Source organism: Oncorhynchus kisutch, linkage group LG22 (genome assembly GCF_002021735.2).
Source record: "Oncorhynchus kisutch isolate 150728-3 linkage group LG22, Okis_V2, whole genome shotgun sequence".
Classification (NCBI taxonomy): domain Eukaryota; kingdom Metazoa; phylum Chordata; class Actinopteri; order Salmoniformes; family Salmonidae; genus Oncorhynchus; species Oncorhynchus kisutch.
In genome coordinates this window covers 11115159-11136296 of record NC_034195.2, presented here as the reverse complement: position 1 = coordinate 11136296, position 21138 = coordinate 11115159, and the positions used below count along the sequence as shown (strand labels likewise).

General features: G+C 42.9%; 1 protein-coding gene across 3 annotated transcripts in view; it reads right to left on the bottom strand.

Annotated features, from left to right (window-relative positions):
- The window catches only part of LOC109867323 (La ribonucleoprotein 1, translational regulator), an 89007-nt gene extending 69837 nt beyond the window's left edge, over positions 1–19170 (bottom strand). For all 3 annotated transcript variants that reach the window (XM_020456427.2, XM_020456428.2, XM_020456430.2), the window contains exon 1: positions 18529–19170. In XM_020456427.2, coding sequence (XP_020312016.1) covers positions 18529–18925 — 397 coding nt within the window. In that variant the 5' untranslated portion in view covers positions 18926–19170. The remainder of the gene's footprint in view (positions 1–18528) is intronic.
- Between the last annotated feature and the right edge of the window lie 1968 nt (positions 19171–21138).

Here is a 21138-nt window from a genome sequence, read left to right as displayed (position 1 = left end):
TTGTGTAAACTAAGACTAAAACCAGATAAACAAGATAATGGCGATAAATGGACCTATATACACTAAGTGGCTATTTTTTTTTAGGGACATTTTACATTAGCATTTGAGTGAATTTGCAGACGCCCTCAACCAGAGCGATTTACAGTGGTGAGTATATACATACATACATTTTCGTACAGCACCCGATCGGACCCACCTTTGCCTCCAGAACAGCCTGAATTCTCTGGGGGCGTGGATTCTACAAGGTGGCGTTCAAACATTTCTCAATTGCTATCAAGGGACCTAACGTGTGCGAGGAAAACATTCCCTACACCATTACACCACCAGCATGTACCGTTGACACCAGGCAGAGGATGGGGCCATGGACTCATGCTGCTTACGCCAAATCCTGACTCTGCCATCAGCATGCATGATGGAACAGGAACCGAGATGCATCGGTCCAGGCAATGTTTTTCCACTCTTCAATTGTCCAGTGTTGGTGATCACGTGCCCACTGGAGACACTTTCTCATTTTTAGCGGATAGGAGTGGAAACCAATGTGGTCGTCTGCTGCAATAATCTGTGACAAGAACCGAGAAGTTCTACGTTCCGAGATGCCGTTCTGCACCGTTATTTTACCGTTTGTGAACCACTAGTTAGCTTGCACAATTCTTGCCATTCTACTTTTAAAAAACTCTCATCGAGCCGTTTTCACCCACTGGACTGCCAGACTGGATGTTTTGTTTGTTGCACTATTCTCAGTTAACCCTATACACGGTCGTGCGTGAAAAGCCCAGGAGGCTGGCCGTTTGAGAGATTAGAACAAAGTCGCTTAGGTCACTCGTTTTGCCCATTCTCATGTTCAAACGAACACTAACTGAATGCCTCAATGCCTGTCTGCCTGCTTTATATAGCAAGCCACAGCCACGTGACTCACTGTCTGTAGGAGCGAACCCATTTTCATGAACTGGCCCAATAAACTGGCCACGGAGTGTATTCTTAAATAAGATCATCTTTGAGAACTAACAATCACCTAAATAAAGGCTAGACAGTCAGGGAGAATCTGACATGCAAAATATTATAGATTGAGGTATTTTGTCATTGCACCGATTGTTATGTTTGAGTCACTCATAGCATAAGAACACAGCATAAGCCATGGCAAAATGTGTAGAATTTCAGGAAATTAGCTTAAACTGCCACACCAACCATCAGACATGAAAGACACCAAAGAAATGTTGTTTAGTCTATCAGCACTTATTCTGACAGAAGCTGCACAAGAACTGGGCTCAGGGGAAGATAATGAATCAACTGAAATAGAAAGCAGTCTGTAGCGGTCTGCATCTAAGGAACTTCAACACACAGTAGTGTCCTAGATTAGATCTAAGGAGAAGAGCTGCTGCAACACCATGACGGAGGTCAGTGAGAACCAAACATGGAGGAAAAGACACCCGCAGCCATACACACTCCCTCCCTCCCTCCCTCTCGCGCACACATCTCGAAAACACTCACTAGCGTCACATGATCAGTAGGGTGACATCACCACCAGCTGAGTAACAGGCTCAAACACTGGAGTGCTGGCTGAGCAGGAAAAAGGCCACTGTGCCTCTGCCTGAGGCGACAGCAACACACACCCTAGGCATAGGTCAGCACTCCCATCTGAAGCACAGTGTGCTTTCACTGGGATGTGTCCATGTCGATGAGCCAAAAACAGATGCAACTCTTTAAAGGGATATTGCAAGATTCTGGAACTCGTGGATACCATGTTTATATCTCTGCGTGCAGTATGAAGGAAGTTAGGTAGTTTCACGAGCCAATGCTAACTAGCATTAGCGCAATGGCTGGAAGTCTACAGGTACACTAGTGCAGGGTTCTCCCAAAATAATGTAATAGAGGCACTGCGTGATGTGGACTGGCTGCAACTCTATGGAAAAGCATCCCTTTAAAGATCAAAAGTCTAGAGCTGAGAGACCTGGGTAGACGGGCTGACATAAACAGCTGAGAGAGAGTAAGGGAGGACTTCACTACCCAGAGTTTCGCTTTTTTCTATAGTAAGCAAGTACCTCAGTGAACCAAAAAGGAGCTTTTTAAACTAATGATTAGAGCTGCATAGTGCACACCACCGTCTGGTCAAGCGGACCAGACCATTATGCTTTGGGAGAAACATTTAAATTGAAGTGAAAGAATAGCCTATTCCACCACAAACCTAGACCCAGCTAATTTCTTCCCCATCATTGAGAAGAACCCCTTCAAAGCTGTGCTGCTGGTTTTAAAACCAACAGCTGTTACAGCATATAGCAAACACTTCATGGCAAAAATAAAAGGCCAAAAGAAGAGGATCACAGTTGTAACTTTATTGCAGCCTACAGAGATGGGCATGACATTCTGTTATTGTTCGAGGCCTCGCCTGATTGTTTTTCAGTACTCTAATAAAAAACAGGCACACACTGGAAAAATAAGTGCACGTTTATCTATATGCCAACAGTGCGCAACAATGCCTACAGATATGCCTTACAGATAACAAATCCTAATTGCCTCATATACACTATATACAAAAGTGGACACCCCTTCAAATTAGTGGATTGATTGTCAAGGGCAATTAGTGAATCGAGCACACCGCCATGCAATCTCCATAGACAAACATTGGCAGTAGACTGACCTTACTGAAGAGCTCAGGTAAGAGCTCTCCAAGAAATCAGTTGGTAAAATTTCTGCCCTGCTAGAGGTTCCCCGGTCAACTGTAAGCCCTGCTAATGTGAAGTGGAAATGTCTAGGAGCCACAACAGCTCAGCAGTGAAGTGGTAGGCACAAAAGCTCACAGAACGGGACTGCCAAGTGCTGAAGTGCGTAAAAATGTTGCTACAGTTACAAACTGCCTCTGCAAGCAACGTCCGCACAAGAACTGTTCATCAGGAGCTTCATTAAATCGGTTTCCATGGTCGAGCAGCCGCACACAAGCCTAAGATCACCATGAGCAATGCCAAGCGTCGGCTGGAGTGGTGTAAAGCTTGCCTCCATTGGACTCTGGAGCAGTGGAAATTCGTTGTCTGGAGTGATGAATCACCCTTCACCATGTGACAATCCGACGGACGAATCTGGGTTTGGCGGATGTCAGTAGAATGCTTCCTGCCCAAATGCATAGTGCCAACTGTAAAATTTGGTGGAGGAGAAAGAATGGTCTGGGGCTGTTTTTCATGGTTCGGGCTAGGCCCCTTAGTTCCAGTGAAGGGAAATCTTAATGCTACAGCATACAATGACATCCGAGACGATTCTGTGCTTGCAACTTAGCGGCAACAGTTTGAGGAAGGCCCTTTCCTGTTTCAGTATGACAACACCACTGATTGAGGCCCCTACAGAAATGGTTTGTCAAGATCGGTGTGGAAGAACTTGACTGGCCTGCACAGAGCCCTGACCTCAACCCCATTAAACACCTAGGATGAATTCCAACACAGTGCCCGACCTCAATAATGTTCATGGCTGAATGGAAGCAAGTCCCATCAGCAATGTTCCAACATCTAGTGGAAAGCCTTCACAGAAGAGTGGAGGCTGTTATAACAGCAAAGGGGGGGGACCAACTCCATATTAAGGCCCATGATCTTGGAATGCAATGTTCGACGAGCAGGCGTCCACATACTTTTGGCCAGGTATATATTTAGTTCATTAAAAAAATCAAGCGCCATTTAAGATGAATGTATTGAAATCGTAATATTAACTGGTTATATAGTGGAACACAATATTCAAAAAGGTAGTGAGATCAGCAGTGGCGCTTGCTTGTAGAAGCCTGTGCAACAGCATAGCCTTGTTTTGTTCATTCTTAAAAGTCTAAGCTGACATTTGGAATTGTTTTAAGATGGTCTACTATGGTAAAAAATAAAAACATTTGGATTTTACTACTATAGCCCAGACAAGCGCATTGAATAACACATGTTGGGGAATAATCAGAATTAGTTGGTAACATAGGTAAGAAGATGTTTTATATTCATCACATGTTTGTAAGGTACTTCATCAAAATGTGTTTGTATAATACTGTGGCGGGGTTGCAGTATCTGTTCTATGTCAAGACTAAGTTGCTTGGGCCGGAGAGAGGGGAGAGGTCAAGCGTGTATCTCTTGGCTACACAATGTCTGTGTGCCAGTCAGTGTGTCTCTGATCTTGTCAAGATAGGATGGATTTGATATATGCCTGTTGATATGGAGGATTGGTTTATGGTTCGGAGTTTGAGAAAATAACAGTTTAGGAGACAAAGCTGAACGATAAATTATGCCTATGCTGTCTGGCAATGTGTGTCTTTGCTATAAAGGATCTCAGTTACAATGTGTAAGGGACTCTGAGAATTCATTGATAGACACTGAATTGATCTGAGAGTCACAGGGTTGTGATAGAGCTCATATAATTAAAGATGGACTTTGTGATAACTAACTCTGACTTGTGTGTGGTTTGCTCTCATGATTTGGTAAATAGAGGAAATTTCCACGACAGACATTAATAAGAGGCAAAAAAAAAAGTATCATGAGAAACAAGGTTTTGAAGTGTTTGTCCTATATTTAGGAGATATGACAAAGCTCAGGAAATATATAATTTTTACACACATTTAACCCCTTTTTGGCACAAAACTACCTTCATACTGCCAATCATTTTTTTAAACCGGTACCGATTACCTTCAGGAGTCCCCTGACACGTGTTGGGGTCGTAGAGCAAAATGGAACCCGTCAATGTTTTAGGGGGGGGGGGGGTTATAGCCTAGGCCAGGTATACCCCTGCCGTCGGGGGTACGCCAAATAAAAATGTGATTTACATGTTTATTTTTAAAGAAAAATTCAAACAGTACATTTATATTTTCCAACGAGGCTATGCATTTGGGTAAGGTTTGTTTTCCTCGCCTGAGTAGCCTCGTTTCATTGCCAAAAATAAAATTAAACCATCTACAGGTAGCCTAGTCAAATAATTAACATTTATCACATTAACCGGGAAACCTTCACTCTTGTGCAGACATTTAGAAACATGACAATGTGAAAAATAAGCCACTCGAATTTCAAGTAGTGAGACATGTATAAACGCAACAGACGCATACCATTAATAAGGAGAGGCTAGAAGCGTCTGGTGAGCTACCGAGTGGCTAGGACAGGCAAGCCCCATACTATTGTCAAAGACTAAATTCTTCCTGCTTGACGCAGATATGACTGGGACAACACTGTGGGAAAAGGCCAAACAAGCTATACAGACAATGTCTTCATCAAATAACACTGTTTCACGACGCATCAGTGACACGGCAGGAGATGTTTTGAAACAATTACTGCTTGGCATACAAGCCGAGAGGCTCTTGCTACCAAGGGAATGCCTGACAGCTTGAAAGACGTTTTGTGTAAGAGGGGCCTTGCTTTATGTTAAAGCCAGGACCCTGAACTCTTATTTATTTTCTGCACTCTGCAATGATTTGGGCAACGACCACGTAACGCTTTTACAACATACAGAAGTGTGCTGGTTTATCAAGTTTTTTTTTGAGAAACAAGCTTCTCACACGACTGGCCTATCTGGGTGATGTTTTTTCTCGCCTGGATGATCTGAATCTAGGAATACAGGGACTCTCCACAACTATATTCAATGTGCTGTACAACATTGAGGCTGTGATTAAGAAGTTGGAGATCTTTTCTGTCTGCATTAACAAGGACAACACACAGGTCTTTCCATATTGTATGATTGTTTTGTGTGCAAATGAACTCAAGCTTACGGACAATGTCAAATGTGATATAGCGAAGCACGTGAGCGAGCTAGGTGCGCAATTATGCAGGTATTTTCCCAAAACTGACAAAACTGGATTCGTTATCCCTTCATACCCTGCCTCCTGTCCACTTACCGATAACTGAACATGACAGAAATTGCAACAAGCGGTTCTGTGAAAATGTTATTTAATCAGAAGCTACTGCCAGATTTCTGGATTGGGCTGCCCTTAGTTTCTTGCCCTGGCAAGTCGCGCTGTTAAGACATTGATGCCCTTTGCAACAACATACCTATGTGAGAGTGGATTCTTGGTCCTCACTAGCATGAAAACTAAATACAGGCACAGAGTGTGTGTGGAAAATGACTTAAGACAGGCTCTCTCCAATACAACCAAACATTGCAGAGTTATGTGCATCCTTTCAAGCACACCCTTCTCATTAACCTGTGGTGAGTTATTCACAATTTTTGATGAACAAATAAGGTTTTATATGTAAGATTGTTAAATAAAGGGCAAAATTATGTATTATTATTTGTGCCCTGGTCCTTTAAGAGCTCTTTGTCACTTCCCACAAAGTGATGGCAAAAAACAACATTTGAGAGTGCACTGACCCTGGTACGCAGCTGGAGGTTGAATGTTTGAAGGAGTACGGACTATAAAAAGTTTGGAAACCACTGGCCTAGGATAGGCTAACCAATTCAAAATGGCACTAGCAGTTTGTAAAGTAGGGGTCTTCACTAGTTACCACAGCCACAAAGATATAAACCCTTCTTATTTCTAAAATGTATCTTACTAACATGTATCTTGTTCAAATCAGATTTTAAACCTAACCGTTACCCCTAACCATACTGCTAACCTTATGTCTAATCCTAAATTAACCCAAAAGCATATTTGTTGTTTTCATCATTGACATTGTGGCTGTAGTAACTAGTGACACCAGCAAAGTAGCGTAAACTGAAAATCGACGGGATGTAATTATTCCCAATCATCAGGTCGTATTAACACTTATTTCCCTAATTTAGTCTATTTTGAATTTGTAATAAAACTGGAGCGCTCTTGTCCCAACATTAGCACGAATTGCATCAACAAGGGGTACAACATTACAAATCTTTTCTGGGATAATGAATTTGCTATCTAGTATCATATAGCTTTGGAATCGTGACATTACGTACTTGAGGAAAATAGGCACGTTTCTCGACATATATACTGACTTTAAGAAGGGATTGCAAAACTATTAGTTTAGCAACCACGTGACGCGACATAACAACCTGTACATGTTTGGTCGACAGTCTGCTGGGTGGGGCGTTATAGGTTCCTTCATTCATTGGATTCCTTTTTATAACATCTCTGGTAATGGCACCATGCAATGCACCCTGGATTATAGACAAATTACATATTTCTCAAGGTAGGAATATCGCAAAAATATGATCAATGGCTCATTCGAGAGAAGACATCCTCCCGCGTTATGACAATGGCCAGTATTAGGGCTGGGCGATATGTCCAAAATAATATATCAAGGTATTTGAAAAATGGAACAGTATAAAACAATCAGAATGGAGAAAGACCCATTGAAATCACTTAGAATGTATGTGTTGCCACCCTAGGGTCACACACTACTCATAAAGCAAATGTAGAACTTTTGTTATTAAAAAACATAAAATACTGTCGTTTTTTTTTTTAAACCAAAAAAAGTACGTTTTTTTTATTTCTGCATATGAGATCATTTCTACACTGCTACACGATATTGGCAAGCAATCTGGGCCTTATTTTTAACCAAATGTTGCAATTTGACTTGCAATTTAACTTGCAATTTAGAGCAACACACTTGGTTTAACTGTTGGAATCATGGAAATATGTATATTCTAATTCTATAGTTAGAATATAATAGTGGGCACTTTAAATACAGTGTTGTTTGTACCAAAAAACAGTACACCGCTCAGCCCTAGCCAGTATTGAAATCTGGCATGTATGTATATTGTTTGCTCAGCATACAAATCAGATAATTTCTCGATACATTTGAGACAAGGTCTAGTTATGGCCGCAACCAGACTAGATTGTAAACAACTCCTGGCGGAAGGCCTTGTTTGACTGCTGTGAGGGTGATAAGTACAATGTTGTGCACCATGCTATCAATTATGAGTTCTAAACAGGTATTTGTTTTCTTCTCTCTTTTCATGATGTTCCTGCGTGGATACAGAAAGTTGGTCACAGGACGTTTCTGGAGCAGCTGAGTGTGAGGAGCATGTATTAATCCTGCTGTAGGACTCGAGGTCAGCATTAGCAGATCAAATGACCGGCTTAAATGAACGTGTCACTTAAAAAAAACTGACTGGAGTCCGTACCAAAAAATAAAAAAGAATTAAAAAGACTTGTTCAAAAAGAATGAATAGTTTGCGAACTGCAGATTCAGATTTTACACTGGTCTCCTCACAATCTGTGTCAAACACATAGTGACACAGATAACACTAAAACTTGCTAGCAAGGTAACCAACTACACTGAACAAAAATATAAACACAACATGCAACAATTTCAATGATTTTACTGAGTTACAGTTCATATTTAAAAAAATAGTCAGACTCCAGTCACCCCAGTCATAGACTGTTCTCTCTGCTACCGCACGGCAAGCGGTACCGGAAAGCCAAGTCTAGAACCAAAGGGATCCTTAACAGCTTCTACCCCTAAGCCAGAAGACTGCTGAACAATTAATCAAATGGCCAACAGACTATTTACATTGACCCCCCCCCAACCATTTGTTTTTACACTGCTGCTACTCGCTGTTTTTTATCGATGTAGTCACTTTACCCCTACCTACAGTTGAAGTCGGAAGTTTACATAGCCAAATACATTTAAACTCAGTTTCACAATTCCTGAAATTCAATACTAGTAAAAATTCAATTTTAGGTCAGTTAGGATCACCACTTTATTTTAGGAATGTAGAATGTCAGAATTTTACATTCTAATAATAGAGAATGTAGAGTAGAGAGAATGATTTATTTCAGCTTTCATTTTTTCATCACATTCCCAGTGGGTCAGAAGTTTACATACCAAATACTAATTGAGTGTAGCATTGCCTTTAAATTGTTTAATAACTTAGGTCAAAAGTTTGGGGTAGACTTCCACTATAAGTTGGGTGAATTTCGGCCCATTCCTCCTGACAGAGCTGGTGTAACAGTCTGGTTTGTAGGCCTCCTTGCTCGGACCGGCATTTTGAGTTCTGCCCACAAATTTTCTATAGGATTGAGGTCAGGGCTTTGTGATGGCCACTCCATTACCTTGACTTTGTTGTCCTTAATCCATTTTGACACAACTTTGAAAGTATGCTTGGTCATTGTCCATTTGGAAGACGCATTTGCGCCCAAGCTTTAAATTCCTGACTGATGTCTTGAGATGTTCCAATATATCCACGGAAATGTTTCCCACACCATGATTCTATCTATTTTGTGAAGTGCACCAGTCCCTCCTGCAGAAAAGCACCCCACAACATGATGCTGCCACCCCAGTGCTTGACAGTTGGGATGGTGTTCTTTGGCTTGCAAGCCTCCCCCTTTTTCCTCCCAACATAACAATGGTCATTATGGCCAAACAGTTCTATTTTTGTTTCATCAGACCAGAGGACTTTTCTCCAAAAAGTACGATCTTTGTCCCTGATTTCTTTTGATTTCCCCATGATGTCAAGCAAAGAGGCACTGAGTTTGAAGGTAGGCCTTGAAATACATCCACAGGTACACATCCAATTGACTCAAATGATGTCAATTAGCCTATCATTTTCTGTAATTTTCCAAACTTTTTAAAAGGCACAGTCGACTTAGTGTATGTCAACTTCTGACCCAGTGGAATTGTGATACAGTGAAATAATCTGTCTGTAAACAATTGTTGGAAAAATTACTTGTGTCATGCAAAGTAGATATCCTAACCAACCGACTTGCCAAAACTATAATTTATTAACAAGAAATGTGGAGTTGTTGAAAAATGAGCTTTAATGACTCCAATATAAGTGTATGTAAACTTCCAACTTAAACTGTACATGTACAAAATAACTAACCTGTACCCCAGCACATTGACTTGGTACCCCATGTATATTGCCTCGTCATTTTTATTGTGTTACTTTTTATTTTACTATTTTTACTTTAGTTTATTTCGTAAATATTCTCTTAACTCTTTCTTGAACTGCATTGTTTTTTAAGAGCTTGCCAGTAAAGCATTTCACCTGTTGCATTTGATGCATGTGAAATCAAATTTGATATATACGGAAATCAGTCAATTTAAATTAATTAATTAGGCCCTAATCTATGGATTTCACATGACTGGGAACACAGATATGCATCTGTTGGTCACATCTAAAAATAAAAATAAATATTAAATTAAAAGGTAGGGGCGTGGATCAGAAAACGCTATCTGGCATGAGCACCATTTGTGCAGAATTTCTTTGGTTGTGCAAAGCCAGTTTCATCAGCTGTCCGGGTGACTGGTATCAGACGATTCCGCAGGTGAAAAATCTGGATTTGGAGGCCCTGGGCTGGCGTGGCTATACGTGGTCTGCGGTTGTGAGGCCAGTTGGACGTACTGCGAAATTCTGTAAAATGACGTTGGAGGCGGCTTATGGAAGAGAAATTAACATTAAATTATCCGGCAACAGCTCTGGTGGATAATCCTGCAGTCAGCATGCCAATTGCACGCTCCCTGAAATCTCAAGACATCTGTGGCATAGTGTTGTGTGACAAAACGGCACATTTTAGAGTGGCCTTTTATTGTCCCCAGCACAAAGTGCACCTCTTATTTTTATTTAACCTTTATTTAACCAGGCAAGTCAGTTAAGAACAAATTCTTATTTTCAATGACAGCCTAGGAACAGTGGGTTAACTGCCTGTTCAGGGGCAGAACGACAGATTTTGTACCTTGTCAGCTCGGGGGTTTGAACTTGGAACCTTCCGGTTACTAGTCCAACACTAGGCTACCCCTAGTCCAACCACTAGGCTACACTGCCGCCCCACCTGTGTAATGATCATGCTGTTTACATTCTGTTAGTGAGTATTCCTCCTTTAAAGATAATCCACCCACCTGACCTGTGGCATATCAAGAAGCTGATTACATTTGTGCACAACATTTGAGATAAATAATATTTGTGTGTATGGAACATTTCTGGGATATTTTAATTCTGCTTATTAAACATGGGATCAACGCTTTACTTGTTACGTTTATATTTTTGGTCAGTGTAATAAACTAGGGTCTCAATGATTCTATATCAGAAGGATATGATAGAACGTATTAGGCGCCAGGTACACAAAAAACTAATTGGGTTGTCTACATCCAAGCTGATAGGTAGCTAGCATAGCAAATGAGCTAACTAACTTACTGGCTAACATCAAGCTAGCTTTTGATCATGTGGCGGCTGTAAATATGATGAATCAATACTAGAGGTCGACCGATTAGTTAGTTCACCGATTAATTAGTTCACAATGGAGCCCCTAGTTCCACTCTTCATACCCCTGATAACTCCTTTGTCCCACCTCCCACACATGCGGTGACCTCACCCATTACTACCAGCATGTCCAGAGATACAACCTCTCTCATCATCACCCAGTGCCTGGGCTTACCTCCGCTGTACCCGCACCCCACCATACCCCTGTCTGCGCATTATGCCCTGAATATATTCTACCATGCCCAGAAACCTGCTCCTCTTATTCTCTGTCCCCAACGCTCTAGGCGACCAGTTTTGATAGCCTTTAGCCGCACCCTCATACTACTCCTTCTCTGTTCCGCGGGTGATGTGGAGGTAAACCCAGGCCCTGCATGTCCCCAGGCACCCTCATTTGTTGACTTCTGTGTTCGAAAAAGCCTTGGTTTCATGCATGTCAACATCAGAAGCCTCCTCCCTAAGTTTGTCTTACTCACTGCTTTAGCACACTCTGCTAACCCTGATGTCCTTGCTGTGTCTGAATCCTGGCTCAGGAAGGCCACCAAAAATTCAGAGATTTCCATACCCAACTATAACATCTTCCGTCAAGATAGAACTGCCAAAGGGGGAGGAGTTGCAGTTTACTGCAGAGATGGCCTGCAAAGTAATGTCATACTTTCCAGGTCCATACCCAAACAGTTCGAACTACTAATTTTGAAAATTACTCTCTCCAGAAATAAGTCTCTCACGGTTGCCGCCTGCTACCGACCCCCCTCAGCTCCCAGCTGTGCCCTGGACACCATTTGTGAATTGATCGCCCCCCATCTAGCTTCAGAGTTTGTTCTGTTAGGTGACCTAAACTGGGATATGCTTAACACCCCGCCAGTCCTACAATCTAAGCTAGATGCCCTCAATCTCACACAAATCATCAAGGAACCCACCAGGTACAACCCTAACTCTGTAAACAAGGGCACCCTCATAGACGTCATCCTGACCAACTGGCCCTCCAAATACACCTCCGCTGTCTTCAACCAGGATCTCAGCGATCACTGCCTCATTGCCTGTATCCGCTACGGAGCCGCAGTCAAACGACCACCCCTCATCACTGTCAAGCGCTCCCTAAAACACTTCTGTGAGCAGGCCTTTCTAATCGACCTGGCCCGGGTATCCTGGAAGGACATTGACCTCATCCCGTCAGTTGAGGATGCCTGGTCATTCTTTAAAAGTAACTTCCTCACCATTTTAGATAAGCATGCTCCGTTCAAAAAATGCAGAACTAAGAACAGATACAGCCCTTGGTTCACCCCAGACCTGACTGCCCTCGACCAGCACAAAAACATCCTGTGGCGGACTGCAATAGCATCGAATAGTCCCCGTGATATGCAACTGTTCAGGGAAGTCCGGAACCAATACACGCAGTCAGTCAGGAAAGCTAAGGCCAGCTTCTTCAGGCAGAAGTTTGCATCCTGTAGCTCCAACTCCAAAAAGTTCTGGGACACTGTGAAGTCCATGGAGAACAAGAGCACCTCCTCCCAGCTGCCCACTGCACTGAGGCTAGGTAACACGGTCACCACTGATAAATCCATGATTTTCGAAAACTTCAATAAGCATTTCTCAACGGCTGGCCATGCCTTCCGCCTGGCTACTTCAACCTCGGCCAACAGCTCCGCCCCCCCCGCAGCTCCTCGCCCAAGCCTCTCCAGGTTCTCCTTTACCCAAATCCAGATAGCAGATGTTCTGAAAGAGCTGCAAAACCTGGACCCGTACAAATCAGCTGGGCTTGACAATCTGGACCCTCTATTTCTGAAACTATCTGCCACCATTGTCGCAACCCCTATTACCAGCCTGTTCAACCTCTCTTTCATCTCGTCTGAGATCCCCAAGGATTGGAAAGCTGCCGCAGTCATCCCCCTCTTCAAAGGGGGAGACACCCTGGACCCAAACTGTTACAGACCTATATCCATCCTGCCCTGCCTATCTAAGGTCTTCGAAAGCCAAGTCAACAAACAGGTCACTGACCATCTCGAATCCCACCGTACCTTCTCCGCTGTGCAATCTGGTTTCCGAGCCGGTCACGGGTGCACCTCAGCCACACTCAAGGTACTAAACGACATCATAACCGCCATCGATAAAAGACAGTACTGTGCAGCCGTCTTCATCGACCTCGCCAAGGCTTTCGACTCTGTCAATCACCATATTCTTATCGGCAGACTCAGTAGCCTCGGTTTTTCGGATGACTGCCTTGCCTGGTTCACCAATTACTTTGCAGACAGAGTTCAGTGTGTCAAATCGGAGGGCATGCTGTCCGGTCCTCTGGCAGTCTCTATGGGGGTGCCACAGGGTTCAATTCTCGGGCCGACTCTTTTCTCTGTGTATATCAATGATGTTGCTCTTGCTGCGGGCGATTCCCTGATCCACCTCTACGCAGACGACACCATTCTATATACTTTCGGCCCGTCTTTGGACACTGTGCTATCTAACCTCCAAACAAGCTTCAATGCCATACAACACTCCTTCCGTGGCCTCCAACTGCTCTTAAACGCTAGTAAGACCAAATGCATGCTTTTCAACCGGTCGCTGCCTGCACCTGCATGCCCGACTAGCATCACCACCCTGGATGGTTCCGACCTAGAATATGTGGACGTCTATAAGTACCTAGGTGTCTGGCTAGACTGCAAACTCTCCTTCCAGACTCATATCAAACATCTCCAATCGAAAATCAAATCAAGAGTCGGCTTTCTATTCCGCAACAAAGCCTCCTTCACTCAAGCCGCCAAGCTTACCCTAGTAAAACTGACTATCCTACCGATCCTCGACTTCGGCGATGTCATCTACAAAATGGCTTCCAACACTCTACTCAGCAAACTGGATGCAGTCTATCACAGTGCCATCCGTTTTGTCACTAAAGCACCTTATACTACCCACCACTGCGACTTGTATGCTCTAGTCGGCTGGCCCTCGCTACATATTCGTCGCCAGACCCACTGGCTCCAGGTCATCTACAAGTCTATGCTAGGTAAAGCTCCGCCTTATCTCAGCTCACTGGTCACGATGGCAACACCCATCCGTAGCACGCGCTCCAGCAGGTGTATCTCACTGATCATCCCTAAAGCCAACACCTCATTTGGCCGCCTTTCGTTCCAGTACTCTGCTGCCTGTGACTGGAACGAATTGCAAAAATCGCTGAAGTTGGAGACTTTTATCTCCCTCACCAACTTCAAACATCAGCTATCTGAGCAGCTAACCGATCGCTGCAGCTGTACATAGTCTATTGGTAAATAGCCCACCCTTTTCACCTACCTCATCCCCGTACTGTTTCTATTTATTTACTTTTCTGCTCTTCTGCACACCAATATCTCTACCTGTACATGACCATCTGATCTTTTATCACTCCAGTGTTAATCTGCAAAATTGTAATTATTTGCCTACCTCCTCATGCCTTTTGCACACATTGTATATAGACCCCCCCTTCGTTTTCTACTGTGTTATTGACTTGTTAATTGTTTACTCCATGTGTAACTCTTTGTTGTATGCTCACACTGCTATGCTTTATCTTGGCCAGGTCGCAGTTGCAAATGAGAACTTGTTCTCAACTAGCCTACCTGGTTAAATAAAGGTGAAATAAAATAAAAAATAAAAAAATAAAAAATGGCCGATTAATTAGGATCGATATCAAGTTTTCATAACAATCGGAAATCAGTATTTTTGGGCGCCGATTTCAGGCTATTATTTTTATTTTATACCTTTTATTTAACCAGGCATGTCAGTTAAGAACACATTCTTCTTCCAATCTTGCAACCGCAGTTAACTGGTCCAATGCTCTAACCATTGCACTCCACGAGTAGCCTGCCTGTTACGCAAATGCAGTAGAAGCCAAGGTAAATTGCTAGCTAGCATTAAACTTATCTTATAAAAAACAATCACTAGTTATAACTACTAATCCAGTTTAGCAGGCAATATTAACCAGGTGAAATTGTGTCATTTCTCTTGCGTTCATTGCACGCAGAGTCAGGGTATATGCAACAGTTTGGGCTGCCCATCTCATTGCGAACTAATTTGCCAGAATTTTACATAATTATGACATACATTGAAGGTTGTGCAATGTAACAATAATATTTAGACTTAGGGATGCCACCCGTTAGATAAAATACAGAACGGTTCCGTATTTCACTGAAATAATAAAGGTTTTGTTTTCGAAATGATAGTTTCCGGATTCGATCATATTAATGACCAAGGCTTGTATTTCTGTTTATGACTTCAAGCCTATCAGCCTAATGGCTGGTGTAACCAATGTGAAATGGCTAGCTAGTTAGCTGGGTGTGCGCTAAAACAGTCTCAAACATCACTCGCTTTTAGATTTGGAGTAGTTATTCCCCTTGCGCTGCAAGGGCCGCGGCTTTTGTGGAGCGATGGGTAACGATGCTTCGAGGTTATTTTTATTTTATTTCACCTTTATTTAACCAGGTAGGCTAGTTGAGAACAAGTTCTCATTTGCAACTGCGACCTGGACAAGATAAAGCATAGCAGTGTGAACAGACAACACAGAGTTACACATTGAGTAAACAAGTCAATAACACAGTAGAAAAAAATAATCTATATACATTGTGTGCAAAAGGCATGAGGAGGTTGGCAATAAATGGGCCATAGGAGTGAATCATTACGATTTAGCAGATTAACACTGGAGTGATAAATGATCAGATGAACATGTACAGGTAGAGATACTGGTGTGCAAAATAGAATAAAATAAAATAAATAAAAACAGTATGGGGATGAGGTAGGTAAATTGGGTGGGCTATATACCGATGGACTATGTACAGCTGCAGCGATCAGTTAGCTACTCAGATAGCAGATGTTTAAAGTTGGTGAGGGAGATAAGTCTCCAACTTCAACGATTTTTGCAATTCGTTCCAGTCGCAGGCAGCAGAGAACTGGAAGGAAAGGCGGCCAAATTAGGTTTTGGCTTTAGGGATGATCAGTGAGATACACCTTCTGGAGCGCGTGCTACGGGTGGGTGTTGCCATCATGACCAGTGAGCTGAGATAAGGCGGAGCTTTACCTAGCATAGACTTGTAGAAGTCGAGGATCGGTAGGATAGTCAGTTTTACTAGGGTAAGTTTGGCGACGTGAGTGAAGGAGGCTTTGTTGCGAAATAGAAAGTCAACTCTAGATTTGATTTTGGATTGGAGATGTTTGATATGAGTCTGGAAGGAGAGTTTGCAGTCTAGCCAGACACCTAGGTACTTATAGATGTCCACATATTGTAGGTCGGAACCATCCAGGGTGGTGATGCTAGTCGGGCGTGCGAACGGTTGAAAAGCATGCATTTGGTTTTACTAGCGTTTAAGAGCAGTTGGAGGCCATGGAAGGAGTGTTGTATGGCATTGAAGCTCAAGTGTGGCTGTTGTCGATGTGTTCCTGATTCGAGCCCAGGTAGGGGCGAGGAGGGGGACAGAAGCTATACTGTTACACTGGCAATACTATAGTGCCTATAAGAACATCCAATAGTCAAAGGTATATGAAATACAAATGGTATAGAGAGAAATAGTCCTATAAATACTACAACCTAAAACCTCTTACCTTGGAATATTGAAGTCTCATGTTAAAAAGGAACCACCAACTTTCATATGATCTCATGTTCTGAGCAAGGAACTTAAACGTTAGCTTCTTTTTTTTTTTTTACATGGCACACATTTTACATGGTACATATTACTTTCTTCTCCAACACTTTGTTTTTGCATTATTTAAACCAAATTGAACATGTTTCATGTTTATTTGAGGCTAAATTGATTTTATTGATGTTTTATATTAAGTTAAAATAAGTGTTAATTCAGTATGGTTGTAATTGTCATTATTACAACAACAACAATCGGCCGATTAATAGGTATCTTTTTGGTCCTCCAATAACCGGTATCGGCGTTGAAAAATCATACTCGACTCCTAATCAATAGAATTCAAGAGCCAGCTATCTGCCCCCGATAGCTGAATCTTAAACAAATATCGATGAAATTGTTAGAAATGCGCCCTAAACATACATTTTAAACAAAAGTCTTGTTCCCGGCCATTTGGTGGATGAACACGTTTTCATCCCGTTAGGTAAACCTGCAGTATTGTCCAACACTGCATAACTGTCAAACTATCCGACATAAGTGTAGCATTAAATAACATGAGTTGGTTCCGTCAGCTGCCCGAAGATCAGCCAACTAGCGTTAGCTAGAGCCTGAAAATCAGCCAACTAGCGTTAGCTAGAGCCTGAAGATCAGCCAACTAGCGTTAGCTAGAGCCTGAAGATCAGCCAACTAGCGTTAGCTAGAGCCTGAAGATCAGCCAACTAGCGTTAGCTAGAGCCTGAAGATCAGCCAACTAGCGTTAGCTAGAGCCTGAAGATCAGCCAACTAGCGTTAGCTAGAGCCTGAAGATCAGCCAACTAGCGTTAGCTAGAGCCTGAAGATCAGCCAACTAGCGTTAGCTAGAGCCTGAAGATCAGCCAACAAGCGTTAGCTAGAGCCTGAAGATCAGCCAACAAGCGTTAGCTAGAGCCTGAAGATCAGCCAACAAGCGTTAGCTAGAAACTGAAAAATCAGCCAACAAGCGTTAGCTAGGCCTAGTTGCTAGCGTTATTATTAGTCATCAGCACTCACTTCCAGCGTGGTAGGCTAATCTTTCTCAAATTAAAGCAGGAGCTTCAGACGTCCACTGGCAGCATGTCACTGCAAACAGCGCTTCACAATTATCGGCAACAAAAAAAAAAATATTGTAGCTACCGTAAGTTACATAGCGTTGAATCGTGAAAGTTAAAGCGCAGTGCCACCTATGACGACAATGCTACGGTATTAATGTGCCTTGCCGATTCAGTTCAGACATCGTGTTGTTGCTAACATTGTCTACACAGCCATGATAGCCAGCCACGCAACTGTAATGGGAAAGCGACGGTCAACCCAAATCACTTCATCCGCAGCTGGGACAAAAATAAAGACATGGGAAATGATGATTTGCACAGGCGATGTCAGTAGTGTAATGATAACGTTATAGTTTTTAAATATCTCAACATGTGAATCCTCGCTGGGCTCAGCCTGTAACGTACCCTAGTGAGGCCTGACACTGTCAAACTATTCTAGCCATCTGCTTCATTTATCTGATTGCATTTGTAGAACAGGTGTCCTCAGTCAGAGACGACAGAGTACGATGTTTTGAACGTGAACTCAAATGATATCGTGGAAGAAGCTTTACAATCCACTCTATTACAGAACTAGTGAGGCCTTACTCTATATATAGTTAACTATCTAGAGAGGTACACTAGATGGGAGATTGCAATTCAGCATTATCCTGTGAGGAACTCCCTACTATTATAGATCTGACAGCAACAGATCATGCTTGGCCTTCAAGTGGTTTAGGTGAATGCACCCTAAACCCAGGCAGTACTCGTTTTGGAAGAATACAAACCATGATGTGATTGTCCATTCTGGCTGACCACGGTCACCGCATTCTTTTTCTTGGTCCATGGGTTCACCTTGGGCGGGGGTGCTTCAGCAAACTCATTTTTACTACATTTCACACAGTCTTCCGTTTGATCAGTCGTGTGCATCTCTTGATCCAGGGTGTCTTTCTCTTGATTGTTACTCTCTTCTTTTGCCTGTTTAGAGCGTAGCTCACTCGTTGCAATCCAACACTGTTCTGAGTTGTTTGTTTTCATATTGCTACCCTCGTCGGCAACACATGTCTGCTTCACCCCCTTTTCAGGACAGTCCTCTCCATGCTGTATCATCTTGCTCGCATGCCCATTCTCCTCTGGTTTAATACGATGATTGTTGGGTAGGAGCGCCTCTACCTGAGTAGCCATTTCTCCTTTTCCTCACGATACCAACAAATTCGCCTACTACTCAACAAAGAAAATGTGAAGTATTCCTCGAATGAACTCGTTTCTCCACTCCACCCCTAGACTAAATAGCATTCAGTCTAAGACGCAGAGTGGTTTGTGTTGAATTAAAACATTTAAAAAGCGCCCGGGAGCCTCTTTTAAATTGCAAGCCAAACTTCACCACTAAAAGCAATATGGATGATCAGCACCACGCGATAGAAGGGTGCGCGCACATACGCTCAGGGGGCGTGACCACGCAAAGACGTGCGCGCAACAGGGTTCTTCTTCTTCTTTTGTATAATGGCGTTCGCAACAACTATATGTACATTCCGCAACCCACTGTATAGGTGGATAATTAGGACCCAAAAGGGAAAAAAAGAATCACTCCACAAAATCCGTGGGCATTGCAGAGCAAGGGAAACAACTACTTCAAGGTCTCAGAGCGAGTGACGTCGCCGATTGAAACGCTATTAGCGCGCACCGTGCTAACTAAGCTAGCCATTTCACACGTTACACTTCTGCCTTTAAGTCTTGGAGGCCCAAAAACTTCTCGGCTGCAGATATAATGATGTCCAACTTCTTGGACACTTGACAACTGTGACTATAAATGCTACAAATTCCACATTTTTCACAATGAGTGTTTCCAGATCACTTGATTGAAGTACAACATTTACAACTAGTTGTGGTGCATCCACCCCCATATCTTCTTCAGAACTGTGGCCTCTTGCCCCTTCTACGCTCTTCACCGCCTCCACATACTGTAGGAGATTTGCTGTACAGCCCTGATCCTTGACACCTCAACCTCTTTCATCCTAACAGGGCACTCAGGAAATTCACAAATATGAACCCCACCACAGTTGCAAAATTTTACATTCACAGACTCTTCAATAATATATTCCTTCTGTCTGCAAACACTTCACACATGGCCCAAAATTTTAAACTTCATGCATTGCATCAGATTTTACACAAATGCTCTTACGGCATATCTTATATACAATGCCTTTGGAAAGTATTCAGACCCCTTGACTTTTTCCATATTTTGTTAGGTTAAAGGCTTAATCTGAAAATGTCCCTCATCAATCAACACACCATACTCCATAATGGCAAAGCAAAAACAGGTTATAATTTTTGCTAATCTGTTAAAAACAAAACTAGAAATATTACATTTACTTAAGTATTCAGACCCTTTTCTCAGTACTTTGTTGAAGCTGTTGATTAATTACAGCCTTCTTGGGTATGACGCTACAAGCTTGGCACACCTGTACTTAGGGAGTTTCTCCCACTCTTCTCTGCAGATCCTCTCATGCTATGTCAGGTTGGATGAGGAGCGTTGCTGCACAGCTATTTTCAAGTCACTCCAGAGATGTTTGATCAAGTTTAAGTCCGGGCTCTGGCTGGGCAACTCAAGTACATTCAGAGACTTGTCCCAAAGCCACTCCTGCATTGTCTTGGCTGTGTGCTTAGGTTTGTTGTCCTGTTGGAAGGTGAACCTTCGCACCAGTCTGAGATCCTGAGAGCTCTGGAGCAGGTCATCAAGGATCTCTCTGTACTTTACTCTGTTCATCTTTTCCTCGATCCTGACTAGTCTACGAGTCCCTGCACGCTGAAAAACATCCCACAGCATGATTCTGCCACCACCATACTTCACCATAGGGATGGTGCCAGGTTTCCAACAGACGTGACGCTTGGCATTCAGGCCAAAGAGTTCAAACTTCTGTCTGGCCACTCTACCATAAAGGCCTGATTAGTAGAGTGCTGCAGAGATGGTTGTCCTTCTGGAAAGTTCTCCCATCTCCACAGAGGAACTCTAGAGCTCTGTCAGAGTGACCATCAGCTTCTTGGTCACCTCCCTGATCAAGGCCCTTCTCCCCCGATTGCTCAGGTTGGCTGGGCGGCCAGCTCTAGGAAGAGCCTTGGTGGTTCCAAACTTCACACATTTAAGTGAGGCCACTGTGATCTTGGGGACCTTCAATGCTGCAGAAATGTTTTGGTACCCTTCCCCAGATCTGTGCCTAGACACAATCCTGTCTCGGCACTCTACAGACAATTCCTTTGACCTCATGGCTTGGTTTTGCTCTGACATGCACTGTCAACTGTGGGACCTTAGGTAGACATGTGGACTCCAATCAAGGAGAAACATATCAAGGATTATCAATGGAAACAGGATGCACCTGAGCTCAATTTCGAGTCTCATA